The sequence below is a fragment of the Pundamilia nyererei genome, unplaced genomic scaffold (genome assembly GCF_000239375.1).
Source record: "Pundamilia nyererei isolate P.nyererei 1_Seehausen unplaced genomic scaffold, PunNye1.0 scaffold00011, whole genome shotgun sequence".
NCBI lineage: Eukaryota > Metazoa > Chordata > Actinopteri > Cichliformes > Cichlidae > Pundamilia > Pundamilia nyererei.
The window spans coordinates 2,707,266-2,727,549 of record NW_005187412.1 but is presented as its reverse complement, the minus strand read 5'-3'; the positions used below and the strand labels follow the sequence as shown (position 1 = coordinate 2,727,549).

Here is a 20,284-nt window from a genome sequence, read left to right as displayed (position 1 = left end):
AGATTAAAAACTTACGATATGAGTAAAACAATTTTTTTTCTTTAAAAAAAAAAAGTCCATATGAAAATACTACAACTCCTTATCACGACAATTTGCCACAAAGCAGAAAGCCTAACAAGAAAAGAAGCTGGACGGAACAGGTCAAATAAAATGTGTATTTACACCATACCACGCATCTCAATGACAGTCATAACAATCCAGTTTGTTATTACCTCAACAGTTCCATGTCTGATGTTGTTCCTGTTCCCACCAGGTGAGGGAGCTCTTTGCAGCATTCCCATAGAGAACATTCTGGCTGTAGAGCGGCTGGAGGAGGAGTCTTTCAAAATGAAAAATGTAAGGAACCCCCTGTGAGCCCTTGTGAAATATTTGAGGGTTTGAGCTTTTGGGCCCAAATCTCTCCTACAAGTGTTTACTTTCTTACCTAACTTGCACTCTTTTCTTCCCACACTCCTCCTTCAGATGTTCCAGGTCATTCAGCCAGAGCGGGCGCTCTACATCCAGGCCAATAACTGCGTAGAGGCGCGCGACTGGATCGACATCCTGACCAAAGTCAGCCAGTGCAACCGCAAACGCCTGAGCACCTACCACCCCTCAGCCTACCTCAACGGCCACTGGCTGTGCTGCAAGCTCTCAGCAGACACGGCTCCCGGGTGTACGCCCTGCACCGGGTACATAAAGTTGCTAGCATCTGCGCAGCTTCACATTCCTGTGCTTTGTTTCCGCTCTCTCTCATTCCATGCACGCTTCGTTTTTTTCAGCGGCCTCCCGGCAAACATCCAGCTGGATGTAGATGGTGACAGAGAGACCGAGAGGATTTACTCTCTGTTCAGCACATACATGACCAAACTGATCAAGATGCAAGGTTAGATGCCAAGCGCATGTTTTTTTCTTTTCTTTTCAAACTTCCCACATTTGTGTTTTTTCACATTTCGGTCTCTCATTCCGTTTCCCGCTGCAGAGGCCTGCGGCAGTAAGTCGGTATATGACGGCCCTGAGCAGGAGGAGTACTCCACCTTCGTCATAGACGACCCCCAGGAGACCTACAAAACCCTGAAGCAGATCATTTCAGCCGTGCAGACGCTGGAACAGCAGCACACCAAGTACAAACGCGACAAGTTCAAGAAGACAAAGATAGGCAGCCAGTACGTGCACTGCTTGTGTTGTATTAGGAGGTTAAGTTATAGATGAATGCATTTATTGTATCTTTAACAAAGTGGAGGCGCTAGTTCAGAACACTGCAGTCACATTTTTTTTCCCCTTTTCTTTGTCCTCAGGGAGCATCCGATTGGAGACAAGAGTTTCCAGTGCTACATCCGCCAGCAGTCTGAGAGCTCCACCTACTCTATCTAGCCACAGCCCTGGATCCGGTTTCTGTGATGGACAAAACCAGCATATTTTTCTCTACTGCAGAAATACCCACCGAAACTGAGCTCTGTGTCTGGTATTGAGTTTTAAAGCATTTCCCTTGTCTAAAATAACTTCCTTAAGACGCTTGTGGAAGCAAAGCAACCTTTCACCCCGATCTGATCCTGTTTTGAGAAGATGACAACTTTACGACTCGTTGCCAAACTCCAAGAGCCGCGTATATGGACCTACCTGCAGTTTCTCAAAGTGCATCGCTCCACATTTGGACAAACAGACCTCACTTTTAGAAGAGAGAGAGGAGAAAAAAGAGGAGCACTTGTGGAGGAAAGGAGGGATATGAGTGAAGAGGTAACCTTGTCCTTTACATGACGTGACGAGAGAACAAAGGTTTTCACTGGACAGTTCTGACAGTGACCAGCACGCACTTTAATCGCCTCCAAATCTTCGGACGAACAAGCCTCACAGCACAGTTTTCAGAAAGCGACTTTTACCTCTTTGATTTGTGTGCGGTTATTTTAAATGTTGTTGAAATTGTTACCTTTCATTTGCCGTCTGACGGACGAAGCTCCAGACGAGAAGGAATGACTGCAGCTTATCCCCTCTGCGGGTCATGTTATACCTGTGTACCTTTCACTTTCAAGTTTCTCCTCCCAGCGTCTTCGGGATACAAGTTCAGGGAGAGCCACAAAAAAACAAACAAAGGGATCGTCGGGCCCATTCACAGTCCAAGTGACTTCATTTAAGCTACGGAAAATCTCTCCACACACAGTTTTAGCCCACATTTTAAACCCTTTTAAAAGAGTTTTCCACGTTTTGTTTTTAAAGCTTTGGTCTGTCATTTGGTCGTCATGCTCCAGTGTAACCAGTACCCAGGTTGGCATTTCCCCCTCCCCTTGCCCGCACAGGTTATGCTTTAATCATGGGTAAATTACATCATTCAAAACCAGTTTCTTTAGATGCAGAAAATGTGCACGTGACAGAACAAGTCCTTTTACAGGTACAGCTGTACAGTGTAGTGGACTATGTTATACTGATACAAACAGAAAGGGAGACAGAATATTAGAGAACGCTGAGTACAGTGTAGTCCAGTACAAAACTGGCTTTAATAACTACAGCAGAGCAACTGTTTTGTGTCATAAGCTACAATTTTCATCACTCACTGTCCATTTATGGTGGATAAATATAATTAATGTCAGAAAAGCAGCTTTAATGATGAAATGGAAAGACACTTTTCCCCGACACACAGCGCTGGGCTAAGGCCCCACAGCTTGACATTAACTCAGAGGCCTGTTTCACTCCTGTGTAAGCAGGAAAATAAGTAAAAGCCAGTCTACCCCCTTCAGCTATCACAAATGAGATCATTAACAGGGATGTTTTATTTTCAGATACACTTCTAATTATTACACAAACTAACATTTTAACCTGTCTTAGTTTGTAATTGTGAAATGGATAGAGTGTGACTGATTGTGTTGCCCCGCTGGTTACCTAATAATAATGTGGTTCTTTTGTTTCTGTGAGTTAGCCTCCCACTCCCTCCATACCTTGTCGTTTGAACTCTTATTTATATGCATTCCACTGAAAAGCTACCTGCTGTGAAGCGCCTCACCATCTATTGAAGGTACAGGATTTATTGTTGCTAGCCAGCTGTGTTGTGTTGTCCCACGCTTTCGCAAAGGCGGACGCATTTTTTGTCTTTCACTCCGACAGTGCATGTGAAGTGTAGACAGCAGCCTCTGCAAGCGACTACAAACCACGACTTTTGTATTTTCCGAATCCAAGTATGTGCTTATGTAGCCTCGCGGGTGTTCGCCCCCATGGTCACAGGATCCCAAACAGTGCCAGTTATCACTTTTCTAAAGTTCGTTTTTGAAATATATATATAAATATATTTTAAAAAAAATAACTGTACTGTTTGTAAAACAGCTGAGCAACTAATCCAATTATATGTTTTTGTTTTTTGGGTGGGTCAAATAAGGACAACAATTTGACTCAACAATTTGACTCTGTTTTCTATCTTGTCATACGGAAATTTTGCTGTGTATCTGAGCTGGATGAGGTATGTGTGTGTGTCTGTTATGTGGGTGTGTGCTTGTTTTTGTCAGTGTGGACACATGTGACTGACATGATGGGTTGTGTTGCCAATTGATCAAACAGTGTTACAGGTCAGGAAAGGCAGATCACTGCCTGTAATTATACTGAAGACACTGTTACTTCACTCTTGGCCTGACGTAGCGTATCCCCTCTTTCCTCTCATATACAATCACTGTTTCTTTTCAAGAAGATTTTGCCAATCTATTCTCCCCAGATGTCTTATGAACAGTAAAAAAATATTAAGAGAGCAGCCTGGGTTTAATCTCTTTCAGGTTTTCCTCCCCCTACAGGTTACTAACTCTCCTCAGGTTTATGAAACTCATATTTATTATAACTTTCATTCAAACCTTCCCAGAATTCCCAGCGAAGTTGGTGTGGGTATGACTCCTCCAACCCCGATACCCATAAAAGGAATGAATTATGCAATAACGGTGTTTCAGCATGCAATAATACTAACAAGCCCTCGATAAGCCTGTCAAGTGATCACAAATTAACAATGCACATCTGCTGATGTTTTGCAGTCAGATGCTTCTTCAGATAAACACATATTATAAAAGGGAGAACAGTGTATTTTGTACAAATATTTTAAAAGTATTAAAATAAGCCTGTTATTTGTGTACATAAAACAATTGAATGAATGGTGAAAATGTGATGTGTTTTCCCCCGAGTAACCAAATGAAACAATTATTAATGCAAATCTGGTGTCTGTGTCATTTATTACTTATCAGTAAAGTCTACTGTACAAACTCACATTAGCAGATTTATATTGTTTTGTTAGAATTGCCCTGCCTAAGTATGCCAATCTTGTAGCATCTCACTGATAAAGACGTTATTGCTATCATTATTAGCACTCAGAGCACATTACACTCCAAAAAAGGCCCACCTTAAACACGAAGTAGGAATCTTTCACATGATGCCATAACAGATAATTTAAATGTTACACGTGAAATTATAAAGTGAGGTAAGTGGCAATGTGAAACCTAATATACAGCTTTTTAAAAAATCTACTACATATTATAATCTACAAAATTATAATCTATTATAATCTAGTGAAATAATATAATAATAATAAGTAAAAAAACATTCATAGTAGTTTAGCAGTGCCATCTTTTCTTGGATGCTTAGCAACGACGAGACATTTGCGCCACTTTTTTCTCGTCTTTTTTGGCGTGACGTTTGTGTGTGTGTGCGCGCGAGGGGGGGGGGTATTAATGATAATTTGGACTTTAAGAATAATTAAAAGTATTATAACTATTCCTGATACTAGAGCAGCCTGTTCAGCACAGAGTATTGTGGTTATTTACCTACACAGTGTGTCCCGGGCCTCCTTTAGTAAACCTATTTTCTGCATGAGTTCAGCCTGAGCCGAGCCGCACGCGCACGCTCGGGGGAAAAAATAACGGCACAGAGCGCGTGAGCGTGCGTGCAGCGTTCCCTAGCTGCCTCCCCTCTCCTCACGCTCCACACACACACACACACACACACATAACCCCTCCGTGTCCCGCTCTGCTGGCAGCTGCCTGTGCTCCCCCCATCTCACCCGACGAAAAACACTTTCGGGAAGAATAAAGTTTTTTCCCTAACGGACCTGCCGCTCAGCCAGTCTCTACTCGCATCCAAACCGTGGCCTAGCAGGAGGAACGGCTCGACTATGTGGAGAAAGAAGAGGGCTCTTGGGGAACCCCTGGCTTGTCTCGTGTTACTGGTGACGCTGGTCGATGCTTATCGGTGTAAGTACGCTTGAGGTTTTGCGGTTTTACGTGTTGAGCTGGATTGTAGTGTTTAGTCAGAATGTCCCAGTTTGAAGAGAGCAGTTCACAGACTGGATGAGACCAGCTGGGAACCGTTTCAGGACTTCAATATTTTTTGTAATCACTTTTAGCATATGTGAGGGTCACATGGCTCCGTTGTTCACCATGAAACAATGCTTGGAAAACAACGTGAAGTGCTTGTTACAGCAACTAGGGGTCATTTCTGAGAAATGGCGGTTTCGCAATAACACTCCCTACCTCTTTTCGGGCCAATTCATCTAAATGAAATTAAGCTGCCCTCTTCATCCATTTAGGCAGAAGCCTCGGGAGAGCTGTCATGACAGAGGAGGCTTTAATTCCTACGGGCATCAGTCATTTCTTTTTATTGTAATGTTGTTACAGGTGTTTATATTAACCAGCAATAGGTTTGTTGGACTCAAAACAGAGCTGACAGTTAAAAGATGTGCTACATGCATGCGCTGTACACATAAGTGTTTGTGTCTCCCATAGTCTTGAGCCAGAGCACAGCCTCGCAGTTCCTGAGCAGGCACAGGAGGGCCAACTCAATGTTTGAGGAGAGCAAGAAGGGCAACCTGGAAAGGGAGTGCATCGAGGAGCTGTGCAACAAGGAGGAGGCCAGGGAGATCTTTGAGAACCAACCGGAGACGGTGAGAGCTGACAGGGAAAGCCAGGTCAAACTGAAGTGACTAGATGGCAGTGAAGAAGAAGATGAAATAAGCAGCAAAAGTTATAACAGTGGATTGGATTTTTGGCTGTTATCCAGCATGTGTTACTTATGGAGGCACAGAGCTTTAATGAACGTGATTAGTAACACAGTAATGAGGGTGTGTAATCGGTGGTTAGGGAGCTCCAAGTCGTTTAAGATAAGAGATAAGATAAACCTTTATTAGTCCCACACGTGGGAATTTTTTTGGTCACAACAGAAAGTACAATTTTAAGAGCAGTAAAAGTTAAGAAAAACTCAATAGAATAGGAGAAGATAAAATAGAATAACATACTATACAGCAAGAACGAGATACTATATACAATAGAATAAAGTACCAACAAAATAGAATAAAATACTGTACAAAATAGAAAGAAAAAGCTCAGTTATAGTAGGGAAAAAAAGATCTGTACTGGAAGTATTTACTGCTTCTTCATCTTCAGCTCCTTTTAGGGGGCACCACAGAGGATCATGTACCTCTATCTCACCCTATCCCTAGCATCCTCCCCTGTCACATCAACCCTCCTTCACTGCATCCATAAATCCTCTCTGTGTTTTTAATCCTGTCCTGCAGCTCCCTAGTCATTTTTTTTTTTTGCCAAAATATCCACCATACCTTCTCTGCAGATGTCCAAACCATCTCAGCCTTATCTCTTGCTCTGATTTTGTCTCTAAATGTCTCCGTCTCATCTGTTTGGGCTCTTGCTGTAAAATAGTAAAAGCTAAAGATGCAGCTGCATTTTCTCCTTTCTGTCCTTATCAGTAAATACCAAACTATCAACAGCCTTTTTTTTCCTTTTTTCTTTTTTGCAGGAATACTTTTACCCTAAATATGTTGGTAAGTCTGCTAAATGAATCACATTTCTTAATAATTTGGTCTATTTTGAACTGTTTGTCTCAACTAAACGCTCATTTTTTTCTGCAGCGTGTCTGGGTTCACACCGTGTCGGCATAAATAGCCAGCACTCAGATGCCGGCATCCCCTCTAACCTACGTGCCTGTGTGAAAGGTGAGCTTAAACCTCAAACTAAGCTTTTTATATTCCTGTTACACTTCTCTGTAGCTGTCAAATGCTGTGTTTCCAAAACCAGAGATCAGTAATCAGTGCACGCCGTTTCCATGCTACAAGGAGGGTTCAGAGCACTGCGAGGACGGCATGGCTGCCTTCACATGTGTGTGCAAGCAGGGCTGGAAGGGGCTGCGCTGTGAGGAAGGTGAGTTCTCATTTAGTCTTTTGGCATTTTAAACATTTTTCATAATTTTTTACCAAAATACATCCAGCAATCATTCATTCCTAATCTATGGAACCTGCTGCTGTTATTTTTGTGCGGCGTATCGATTGGGCAGACGTCGATGAGTGTTCAGATCCTGAACTTCATGCCGGATGTAATCAAATATGTCAGAATATCCCAGGTAGCTTCCATTGCATGTGTGAAGAAGGCTACATACTCACCGACAACATCAACTGCATGGGTAAGACTCTACTGGATGGTCATTTTAATAATAATTAGGCTTAACTGATTTTCCTTATATACACTTGTTTGTGTCACGTGTGTGCCAGCTCTGTTTTTTACGGTCCCTCTGTTGGAGACACGTCACCAGCAGAGTTTTACATGGCAGCTGAGCATACAGGATATAATTCTAATTACTTTCTTTTTTATTTATTCATATGGATGCATTGCAAAACAAATTTTAAAAAAAGATCAGCTCCTCCAGCTGTTACCCTCTGGGGCCACACCACTTGTTTTTTGCAAAGCTGACCTGAGGTGACTCCTTATGTAAGAGGAAGGGGAAAGCTTTTAACATCTGAAAAGATGGTTCATCCTGATTGTTGTAAACACACCAGCAGGCTCGTAGCTCAGAGCTGTAAAAACATGCTTAAACTGTCCGTGCTTATCGTTGCCTGATTTCTCTGCATCTTGTTTTGGTGTGTGTGGGCAATCTAGTCACTGTTAGTCTTTCAGGCTGACCACTGCATGTTGAGTTCAAAGTCTTCACAAACATGTACTGAGTCAGACTGATAAATTTGCCCTCTTTATTTATTTATTTTTTGATGGACTGTTAGATAACACAGCCTGTCAGTAGAAATCAGTTATTATAACCTATTATTTAGGGATTCAAGATATTTTATTAAAATCAATCTGCCAGTTACGATAACTAGAAATTATTTACTTATATGCATTACATTTTTGATAATTTTTGGATTCCATTTTTCTGGAGATGCCAAAAGAATCTTTGAGCTCCCCAGAGAGAAATCTTATCACCACTGTGATAAGATTTCCCATACTTGAGCACAGTCTACGTTTTTGTTTAGAAAATGTTTATATTCCTGTAAAATAGTGTCACAGGGGTCACTGTCTACCCTTTCTGAGAAACCATGCTGAGATTTTCAGACTGTCTTTAATTTGCATTAATACTCAATAGTCGTTGTAGCAAATATAGAATAAATAAGTATGTAATGGAAGTGTGCATGTGGAAGTGTATTGTTAACCTCCTAAAGTAACCAGTACGTCTGTGAAAGCAGCTTTTGTGCGCATACAGCTATGTGAAAATGGAAGTTTTCAAAGGACTCTGTGCAGTTTTATGAAAACTCTGTAAAAGCAGACGTTTGGCACAATGTGACCAAATTCAACCCAAGTTCAGACCGTGCAACGCTCAGAGAAACTGACCCCACTGCTGGAACAGCTACATCAAGGCGAGGTTGCAGCAGACTCCGATGGCATCAATCCCAGGATCCTGATGCACTGTGCTGTCTGGCTGTCTGGCATCCTGCAGCATCTCTTCACCTCTTCAAAAGGTTCTAGTGCCGTGGAAGAAAGACGCCATGTGTAGTACTAGTACCAATGAAAGCTGCTCCATCAGGGCTTAACAACATCAGACCATGTACCTTGATGTCACATGTTATGAAGATGCTGGAGAACTGGTTCTGGCCCGGCTTAGCTCTCAAGTGAAATATGCGTTTGAGCCTTTTCAGTTTGTTTACCAGCCTCATATGGAGGATGTTGTTATTTACCTGCTGTAGCATGCTCACTTCCACTGGCATTGGGAGAATCATGTTGTTTGATATTTCCAGTTTCTTTAATACCATTTAACCATCTCTCCTGAGTCAGACACTTTTTAGGATGAGTGTCACATCATCTACTGTCTGTCACATGAGGGAGGCATGATCCAAAGTGCATTATTCAACAGAACCCCCCCCCCTCCTAAAAATCAGAGTCTTATTTAATGCTGGAAACCTGACAGAGAAAAACAGCTAACTAACTAACTGGATTGAGACTTAGACAAAATATACACACTGAGGATAATGAGGAAACGTGGCACAGATGACGCTGATCAGGGATAATGAGAAAAGAGAAGCAAAATTTAGCATATTCTCTCATCCCATGTACATTATCAAAATAAAACAGAAAATAACTAATGCTGAGACCAGGACTAAGATATATACATTTGACACAAAGACAGAAGATAGGAAACAGAGACACGACTGGAAAGACAGAATAAGAAAACTAAAAGGTGATTAATAAACTTATCAACTAATGTAAAAACTGAAATACAAAATAATCGAAATACAAAACCTTGACACTGTCTCCTGGATTGCTGACTATCTCTCAGAGAGTGTTCAGTTTGCATTGGCAGAGAGCACTCTGTTTCAGGATAAAAAAAAAATATTCACAAGGCTGGAGTGATCATTGGCCAGAATTTACTGTATACTATTTTTATTCTTTATGCTATCTATCTATCATGTTTGGAGAAAACCAAACACAGCATATCAGCACAAACACCTCACACCATCTGTCAAGCACGGTTGTGGAGGGGAGATGATTTGGGCACCTGGTAGACGTTAAGTCTGCTCTGAACTCCTCTGTGTACCAAAGTAATCTGGAGTTAAATGTGGGACTGTTTGGTCCAAATTGGGTCATGTAACAGGGAAATGATCCCAAGCAGAGCAGCAAATCAACAACAGCATGTTGTTGTTTTTTTAAAAAGACTCAAGGTGCTGCCATGGCCCAGTCAAAGTGCAGACTTCAACCTAACTAAATGCTGCTGCGGGACCTTAAGAGAAAAGCTCACAAACCTGAATGAACTGAGGCAATGATGTAAAGAAGAGATGGCCCAAATTCCTTCACAGCAATGTGAGAAACTGATAAACACAGAAAACAATTAATACAAGTTATTTCTACTAAACGACTGCACAGAGACCTACGAAATCCTTCTTTTTCACCTGTCTGTATCTCTGCTTGCACTACAGTAAGGCAATTCATTAAAGTGTGTTTTTCATTTGAAACATTAAAAGAAATCAGATTGTCTTTTATGTGTATTAATTGTACTTCATCCGGGTAGCAAAAATGACACTTTACTTCCTTATTCTGAAGTTCAGATTCCAACCACTCTGTTTGCTCATCGTCACTTTTCCCATCACACCTTCCAGATGTCAATGAATGCCTGCTATACCGCAGCATCTGTGGAAGGCAAGCTGAATGTGTCAACATACCAGGCACTTACGACTGCAGATGTCCTGTGGGATATAAATATAACTTCACCTCCAGGACATGTGATGGTAAGCTTTCAAATTTATCACCCAGACGCAGAATCAAGGGTCACTGCTAATAAAGTCTTCCCAACCTGTCATTGCAGACATGAACGAGTGTGAGATGAACGTGTGCAAGGGGGTTTGTATAAACACTCAGGGCAGCTATTTGTGCTACTGCGATGGTCGCCAGGGTTTGCATCTGGCACAGGATAGGCAGAACTGCAAGAGGATCCCCGTGTGTCTCAACCTGCTTGAGGAAAAACACCCTGAGATGCTTTACTTGGGAGAGCAGTTCGCAGGCCTTCCTGTCATCTACCTGCGCTTCCGCCTGCCGGAGAACACAAAGTAGGTGTTTGTCACACACACAGAAACACACACACGTATTAATGTAGAGGACCAAGAGTCACAATACATGTAGTGCAAAGATGTTACCTTTTTATGCTAAAGGTTTTCACTGTTGTCTCAGCCCTGAATCAACAGGGTCTCATAGCCAGTGATGGAAATAACGGCGTTACAAGTAACAGCGTTACTTTTTTTTAGTAATGAGTAATCTAACTACTTACTATTTCTGTCGTTACAACGCCGTTAGCGTTACTAACAAGAAAATGCGGTTACTATTTTTCAACAAACAGACGGTTGAAGCTGTGTTCATCTTACTGCATCTTATATCAGTTGCACGGAGGTAGCTGCCTACATAAGTAATCTGGACGCTACAGCTTTAAGCAGCTGCGCACGCTCCCGCGCGGGGCAATCACTTTCTAGCAGTGATTGCCGCAACACCTGGAGCTAGGGGGCAAAACAATCGCATGAGTGCTGGTGTTTGACTGAGGAAGAATAAAGTAGTCGTGGTTAGATGACACTTAAGATGACAAACCAACAAGGTGATATATACCAGTTTTTAAATTGTGCGTAAAACCAGAGTCATGATAAGCAATATATACGCTGTGTTTTTTCCTAAATAGTTTCGTCACGTTTACTGTCTAAGGACAGTGCTAGCAAGCACTCTCTGCTTATGACCAAAAAAACAAACAAAACAAAAAACACCCCTTTTGTGTTGGTGGAAAAATGCACCATGTCGACCAATCAAATATGATATGGCAACATGACATTTGGTTGTTTAGGAAGGGGGGAAGTTTTAGGAGTGACGGCGAGAGAGAGAGAGGGGGAGAGAGAAAGACAGCAGCGAGAGAGCGAGTTTTGAGATGTGAGAGATTTAGCGTGACGTTTAGCGTGTTTGGGGTGTGTAGTTCATGTGTTGTCTTGTGTAGTTAGTGTGTAGTGTTGTGGATAGTTTTGTGTTGTGTGTCAGAACAATGAGGCGACTGCTGTCTCCAGGTAGAAAACAGGAGGAGTGGTACACCTCCTGCTGTCAGACCTGCAGGTATCAGGCTGTGATGTTCTCCTTTATAGTGGGCAGAAATGTTTGGAGTGGCACAAATAATTTGTGTGGCATCTTATTGAATGCAGAACACCTGATTGTTATTTAAATAGTTTGAAATGGTTATTAAAAAAGGGGGTAAAAGGTAAATGGTGCATATGATTTTAAAATTGACAAAAATTAAATTTGCATTTAAAGTTATGAAATAAGATTAAACATGTTTGTGGTTGTTACAGTAAAAAATATAACTCCTTCTACTCGGATTTTATGTTTTTTGTCTGATTTTAGATCAGTTGTGTTAATACAGTATGTCAAAATGAAAACATAACTGTAAATTCAGACATGTGAGGTTGTGCTGAAAAGGATGATACCAAACAAGGCAAGTAAATAGTTTTCAAAGGTGAAATGTAGAGGTAAAATCAAAAGTGTTTAAAAATGGCCAGTTATACCCTGGACCCCAGAGGGATAAACATTTTTTTTTTAAGTAACGCAATAGTTACTTTTCAAGTAATGAATTACTTTTAGAATCTTGTAACTCAGTTACGAACTCAGTGCGATCGCACAAACTGTATAAAGAGCGGTAGTACTGATTGGTGAGTGACGTTTAATTGCAGAGACAGCTTTGGTGCAGCGATTCAGAAGATTATTGGCAAAACAGTCAAGTACATGGACAAAAGCCTCTCTCTTGTTTCAAGGTTTTTGACCCTTCCACTCTTCCCTACCCCAGAGAAGAGCTGGCAAATTATGGGGATGAAGAGGTGTATTATCTTGTCACACATTTTGCCTTTTTGCTAGATGAGGAAGAGAAAGAGAAAATTCTACAAGAATGGATGGATCTAAAAATGTGGCTTGCAGAACACCGGGGTAGCAAGGTAGATTGCTTGTGCAGAGATCTCCTCTCTTTCAGATTCAGAATCTGACACAGACTGATTCATGTTCTACACAGTTCTTACAAGTTCACAGAAAGTTCTGTTCAATTAGAACAAAATATTTTAGTTGATTATTGTAATTATTATACAGTAATTGTAATTTGTTTTAACAATTTTTTTGATTGATGTTTTGTTTCCTTTACAATATTATACATTAAAAATAATCTCTTTTTTTTTTATTCGGGCTACTTAAATTTATTTTGGGCTACCAAAAACTGAAGAGTTCCTGCCCGAAGGGCTACCAGGCATTTTGAAATTTTGCGAGCCCTGCACACCATCTGAAAATCAAGTTACAGGGTTGCTACTTTGTTGAGATCCATTGTGCACTGCAGATGCACAAGGTTTGCGGTCCTACCTGGACTTTAGTGGAGGGATCTAAAAGTGGTTAAAACAATACAGTGCTGCTCAAGAAGACAACTTGGAAAAGAACATTTGTGAAATTTAGGTGGTATGTTTTTTTTGTGGGGAGGGGGTCATGGTACATGGCCATAATTCAAAGAGACAGGTAATTCTGGAAATTGTGCACAATGCTGCCCTTACTTTTTTTTGCAGTGGTAACAAGTAACAAGGCACAGCTAGGGTCTTACATGTTATTCATCACTACCTGCAGGTTAATGAGAAGGGCCGTATTCTAGTTACTGTGTAAATTTACCTGTCTTCCTCCTGGTAGGTTTGCAGCCGAGTTTGACTTGCGTACTTTTGACCCTGAGGGAGTTGTTCTCTATGCTGAGTCTTCTGAAGGCTCGTGGTTCATGGTGGGACTCAGGGGCGGTCGCATTGAAGTCCAGTTCAAAAACCAGCACACATCTAAGGTTACCAGCGGAGGAAAAACAATCAATGATGGACAATGGCATGTGGTGAGAAAGTCTGTCACTTTGTTATCATATAGTGAACATAAATCCTTAAGACTAAATTGACGAACTAAAATGATGAGAAGTCTATTACGCTGTGGTAACATGTAGTGTGCAAAGTACATGATAACAGTGACGTGCTGTATTATGATTTAGTGTTACGTGTGACACACAGATCTCTGTGGATGAGCTGGAGAGCAGCATCAGTGTGAAGATCAGCAGGGAAGCTGTGATGAGCATTAACAGCCCCGAGAGTCTCTTCACATCAGTCAATGGCAAGCTGGAGACCAAAGTTTACATCGCTGGCCTGCCTAACCGCACCGACAATGTCATCAAGCCTGTAAGCTGTTCATTCCAAGGCATTCACACATAACTAACCTTCCCAGGAGACAAGATACAGCAGGGAGGGGATTTTAGTGTTAACTAAACCTGTGTGAATTTAAATTTGTTGGCTGAGACATTGTGTTAAAGAGCAGAAGTTCACGCTACTGCACTGTTTGTTTATCAGATCAACCCCAGGCTGGATGGCTGCATCCGGGGTTGGAACTTGATGAATCAGGGGGCGTCTGGGGTAAAGGAGGTCATCCAGCAGAAGACAAGTAAACACTGTTTCGTGCATGTAGAACGAGGATCTTTCTTCACCGGGGAGGGACTAGCACACTTCAACATAGACTACAGTGAGTAAGTTATGTTACATTTTATTAATCCCTCAGGGAACATTTGGCGTCTGCATTTGGTCTACACCAACAGCTTAAAGGCATTACAGCAGCAGCTCTTAAATTTAGTTTTTGTGCAGTTCCCTGGTTTAAAGTCTTTAAGAGGGGAGTTAATGCAGTGGGTTGAGATCTCTGAATTAACACAGGAACATAGTGAGTGTAAAATACCACACAGCTAGTCCTGTTAGGTTTGTGCAAAGACCTGCTGATACAGCTGATATAGATCTAAACTTATCATATGATGCATTAAAGGAAGACCTGTGATCTTTTATGAGCCGTGAGAGACATTTTGCTGGCATGTTTTGGGTCCACTTTTCTCATCAAAGGCAAGGATGACCTCAACTCACTATAAAGTTTTTAATTCAATTCAATTCAATTTTATTTATATAGCGCCAAATCACAACAAAAGTGGCCTCAAGGCGCTTCATAGGTTTTATGAAGTTTCATAGGTTTTATGTTTTAGCCCTTACTATCATCTTACGATAAGATCTTTTTCATGTGATTGGAGTGGTCTGTTAAAATCAACCCTCTGGAGAAGTCTAAAGATAACAGTCCACTGGGGGGCTCCCTTGACAACCGCATACTGTTATCTTCTGCTAAAAGCGGATTCAAAGGGATGTGATCAGTTTGAGGAATCTGATGGAAAAGGGAAAACATCAGTTAGAGGCTGGTGAAGGGTGAACATTGTGTACTGTTAATGAGAGCTTACTCATCACACTTTTTACTGAAGAAGCGGGCGATGTACAGCAGGTAGGCAGCTGGGAATTTAGGAGAGGCAGATGAGACGAGGAGGAAAGGGGTAGGCAGCTGGTAAGCAATAATCCGGGTAAGTAATCCTGCAGACAGGTGGAACATTGACGTGTTGGTCCGGAGAGAGGAATGCTGGCTGGCACTGTTCTCCTGGTGCATAAACAGTTATGCAGTCTTGAGAGACGAGACTCTGCAGTGATGAAGATCACTAATAATGTCAAAATATTAATCAGAACATTGTCGTAATGGGCTTTTTACCAAAGAGGCTAAAACAATGATCAGGCAGGAAACAGTTGCCATGCTACTCCTTAGATACACCAGCTTGATAAAGTAAACTGTCCCCAGGTGCACATGGAAACCCCGAGCACCAAAGCCACCCTTATCCATCCAACTGTTCCTAAAGAAATAGACAAAAAATAAAAAACAGGCTTTTGGACTAACAGACTTTTTCCAGATACCTTTAGAAGTTTTTTCATTTGCATCTATCAGCAGCAGGAATTCTAAAGAGACATACTGTACATCCCAGTGATACCCACAACAGTAACATAAAGTATGCTGTGTGTCTGTTGTGTGTCTCAGAGAGCACCAATGTCGGTGAGGTAAAATGCACCTGAGGTTACTCTTTCTGTTCTCGAAATAACGTAGCATTACAAGGAACTATTTTTTCGATGTCGTTGCTTGCTCTGGTGTACTGCACCTCCCAGACCTCCCATATCCAAGAGCTTGACTAGCAAACCTTTTTTGCTGCGTTACCAGCATATGCCAGTGTGTGGCCACCCTGGATAGGTCACCTGTTCATTGCATTATCATGTTACGTCCCCAGCCTACAGGTAACCTGGACATAACATGAGACACAGTTCATGAATCCTGATGCATGGCCCTGAATCATAACAATTATTGTTATTATTATCTTGATGTTGTTTGGTTGACTTCTGCCTGGTTACTTTAGGTTTACCCTACACAACACGACACACCTGCTGACACACTGATTAGCATGCCTCGTTAAGTTAATTATGGTCTTTGCTTAATTTCGGTAACAATTCGGTAAATCCTGAGAGGAGAGACAAATCCCTTTAAGGTTGGTCCTTCCCAACATCTGGTGTGAATATCTGCCAAATCAAACATGTGGAGATACTTCTTGTGAAGAAAGGAGCGACTGAAAGTAGATCCTTCTTAATTTTTTCTTCAAGTTGTGTCTCTACCATTTTTCGTGATTAATCTTGAGCTGGATCATGACAATACAGAACTATAAAAAAGCTTATTTGATACAGAAACTCCCATTGCTACATATAGAAGGAACAAGGGGCTCCGGAACTGAATGATCTGCTTGTGAAAATCATGTGACGGCCATATACATTGGCCAGATCTTAGACTTTTACCCAGCACGTCATTAGAAAGCCATACTAACACTGGATAAGGCCTTCTTCTCAAAACAGCTTCATTTGATGGTGTTATGGATCCCACAAGCTGTTGCACTCATTTGAGACACTGCTCCATGTTGATTTCATCACACATCATTTTTGCAGATTGTTCAGCTGCACGTTAATGCTGCCAATCTTCTGTTCTGCCATATCCCAGAGGTTTCCTGGTTAGATCAGGTGACTGCAGAGGTCACTGCAGTACACTGAATTCACAGTCATGTTCATTAAAACCTCTCTGACTTTTGATCTGTGAGATGATGCTGGAAACAAATTACTGGGGACATTATAACTAACAGCTGTTGGATATTTAGATCCATGACTGAATGACTGATGGTCAAAGGCCAAAGTTGCTGCATTGCCGACATGTCTGTCTGCTGGTCGTGTCTGTGTTCCACATTATAACAGAACCCTCTATGAGTTTACAACCATGTAATTTTGAGAATGATATAACAGACCTGTGGGAAGTTGTTTTGTTAAAAGTTTGTAAAGAATCCTAAATTTTTAACCTGACAAAAGGAATAAATGTTTCTTGGCATGCATGTGTGTAACCAGGTGATTCTGGAAGCTGGAAAATGGATATAAAGATGAACATTCGTCCATCCACCAGCACAGGTGTCCTCTTTGCTGTTGTCTACAACAACACAGTCCCCCTGTCAGTGGCTGTTCTACCAAAGGGAAAAGATGCTGCTGTAAGTTTGGTCACATTTTGGCTGAAAATAAGCACCTGTCTATCATCCTTAAACCAATGTGCTCTCCAGAACTTGCAGGTGTTCCTGCACGATGCCTCGGTGGCCACGTTGGACACTGTGATGCTGTGTTACCCTGATCGGCTGATGGTGCAGCTGAACGTGACTCCCACAGAAATCCTGATCTCAGCTGACTCCTCCAGTGTGACTTACATGGAGTCCAGTGCCCTGCAGAAGGAGCTGGAACTCCTCAACAGCACCATGCAAAACCCTGTCAGCACATACATTGGTGGAATACCTGGTTAGTAATTATGAAGGAATTTAAGCATAAGCATTTGATGTGTGATCAAAATGAATAAAGGGTTTTGAGATTTTCATGCGGGTTATCCTCTTGAATGTGTTGCCTTTCCTGCTGGATCTGTGAGCCTTGTGTGAACAGTGGTGCTTTGAGCTGCTAATGCTAATATCCACATGTTGCCATAGTCACAGTGACAATGGTGACGGCATGCTGAAGCTTAGCAGGAGGTGTTTATTGTTTTCCATGTTTCATGATTAGCACTAAGCAGAGCTGAGAATGAAAGGAATCAGAAAACCTTTAACTAGATGACTGCACTAGATTAAAAGCACCAAAACAAGGACTCATTCATATTGAAAGTAACATGAACAACGATACTTGGTGTCATAACAACCCATCAAACAGTTACTGTGTTTCTCTCCTTCAGAAGACATCCCTTTGCCTACCACCCCTGTGACGGCCTTTTACTACGGCTGCATGGAGATCAGTATCAACAGCCAGCAGCTGGACTTCGACGAAGCTCTCAGCAAACATAACAGCATCAAGTCCCACTCGTGTCCTCCTATCACTACCGTGGATGATGACCTGGAGGTGGCACACATGTACAGAAAGTGACCCAATTTAAAAAACCACATTGCATTAAAAAGCCCTAAAATTAGGCAGTCCCACAGGGGAAACTTCTTGGGATATTTTGGAAAGAGAATCTAGAGAGGGGGAGAAGAAGAGACGGAGGCAGAGAGTGATTTTAAGCTTTTCATCCCTACAGTGTTCTTGTTTGTACCCTGACCTATTTTGTTCTGGTATTGCTTTAGTGAGTCACAACAAAGGCTGGCTTACCAGGGTGGTAGCTGGAAGCTGGATGACATAGGTGTAGCAGTTTTTGTCTGCATTAAGTTGTTTTCCAGGAAAGTGGAAACAAAAAGGAGCTGAGCTCTGCAGCGTGCATGCCATGAGTTGAGCAACAGATGGTTATGTTTGTGTAGAAAAATAAACAAATGGTCACTGCTGACCAGGCTGTGAGACCACCTGCATCTTTGTCCCTGCTGCTGCTGAAACATGGTACTCTCTCTAAATTGTTTAAAAACAAGTAGTTGAAATTAATGTTTGTGGCAGGAGAAACCACAGAGGAGATATCTGAGCCTTCAGGTGTTCCTATCAAATTCTGTTTCATCTCCTTTGTTTAAATCACCATCTGGAGCATTTCCGAAGCCCTGCTTCAATTTACCACTGTTGTCATCAGAGGTGTACACCTGTCATAATTACAGCATTTATTGTTCTCCTGTTTATTTCCTCATCTTAAGGGTTCTCCTGGTTGTCATTTGTTTCCACTTTGTATATAAAACATGCCATCTTTAATATATAACTTACATGTAGTTGTTTGCTGTTGTGTTTGATGTTTGTTTTAATAAAACTGTATCAAAGCAACCTTATTATTGGATTCCAGCCCTGCTTTGTTTTGGTCTCTCGCCACTGCACAAAACAAGGTCAGAGACTGGGAACAGATTCAAAATTTAGTTTCATGATTCAAAATGTGTCATGATTATATCAGTGTCTTACTTGGTGAGTTTTCTCATGTTCAGCAGAAAAACCTTAAACTCATACTTCCCAGCACTGCATCTGTCCAAGTACTTGGTGACACAACAAACTCATAAATCTGCCATTTACAAAACACAGTTTGGAGGTGTTTTCACATCAAGTGATGTGCTTTTTAATTTTCTGCAAAGCCCACCGTCGTGCAGATAAGGCAAAACAGGTCAAATGTGGACTGAAATCTAAAGAAATTACTGAAAAACATGTTGCACAACTTCCAGAGTAAACGAAACAAAAGACTGTTACTTTGCAAAGGCCTGGATAAAAATAAACTTCCCTGAAAATGAAAGTAAAAGTGGGCATAAGACTACTGAAAAATACTCAGTTACAAGAAACTGTTGAACTTTGAATACTGTAAACAAGTATGCAAGCCCTGTATATTCAACAGAAGACTAAACACACATTATCCATGCAGCTGAATGGCTCCTTGTGTAGCTGTATCATTATGTGTACCATAAATTGGTATTTAAGCACTTAATGTCATTTCACTACTTTAAATGCTGTTTAGTAGTTAAATCTATAACAAAGAACATATTTTATAAGTAAATGTTATGACCAATGCTGAGCTATAAGTTATTTTTCTACTGTAAAATCTGCAAAGCTGTTCAAATTAAGGACTATACTTGGGGGATATATGTATTTTATTTGCATTTTTGTTCCTTTATAGCTACTCCACTACTTCCTAGCTTAACTAATCAGTATTTCACACACATTATCTATAATAATACAGTTTATAATGATAATAATAATAATAATAATTAAAGTAACAAAAGCTTTGAAAATAAATATTACTGAGAATTAAATTGGGCACTCTAAGACTAACAGTTCCAGTTAAAGTTAGAAGTCAGAATTTCCAATTTCCAATTGGAATGACCCTTCAAGATGGATTTCCAGTTTGGAAAGTCGGAGCACCCCCACCAACCTTGAATTCACAATCCAAGATTATGGCAATGCGCATAAACATTAAAATGTAAAACTTGAAATTTGTATTGCCATTGTTTTTTTCCATTGTATTTGTGACTCACTAAATAAGGCATATGCAGTCTGCTGACCAGGCTCTGTTCATGAATGTGCTGCAGTTGTGTTTTCAAATCCAAGCATTGTGGTGTACTGCTTGTGATGCACAAATAGGTCTACCTTGCTAAGAAGAAAAGCAAATCCTCTTTTTTCTTGCTTTTCTGACTTTAGTAATAGAACACGCTC

At 41.2% G+C, this 20,284-nt stretch overlaps 2 protein-coding genes across 3 annotated transcripts in view; both read left to right on the top strand.

Moving 5' to 3' along the window:
* The window catches only part of rasa3 (RAS p21 protein activator 3), a 39,623-nt gene extending 35,467 nt beyond the window's left edge, over positions 1-4,156 (top strand). For both annotated transcript variants that reach the window (XM_005724197.1, XM_005724196.1), the window contains 5 exons: positions 254-336; positions 463-671; positions 762-865; positions 962-1,145; positions 1,278-4,156. In XM_005724197.1, the coding sequence (XP_005724254.1) occupies positions 254-336; positions 463-671; positions 762-865; positions 962-1,145; positions 1,278-1,353 (656 nt within the window). In that variant the 3' untranslated portion in view covers positions 1,354-4,156. The remainder of the gene's footprint in view (positions 1-253; positions 337-462; positions 672-761; positions 866-961; positions 1,146-1,277) is intronic.
* A 688-nt stretch (positions 4,157-4,844) lies between these two features.
* pros1 (protein S) lies at positions 4,845-18,907 on the top strand. Its single transcript, XM_005724195.2, has 14 exons — positions 4,845-5,189; positions 5,721-5,878; positions 6,748-6,772; positions 6,860-6,943; positions 7,026-7,148; positions 7,282-7,407; positions 10,364-10,492; positions 10,570-10,810; positions 13,443-13,629; positions 13,799-13,963; positions 14,132-14,300; positions 17,063-17,199; positions 17,269-17,497; positions 17,919-18,907. The coding sequence occupies exons 1-14, from the start codon at positions 5,111-5,113 to the stop codon at positions 18,104-18,106; spliced, it is 2,040 nt and encodes a 679-aa protein (XP_005724252.1). The 5' UTR covers positions 4,845-5,110; the 3' UTR covers positions 18,107-18,907.
* Positions 18,908-20,284: the final 1,377 nt, after the last annotated feature.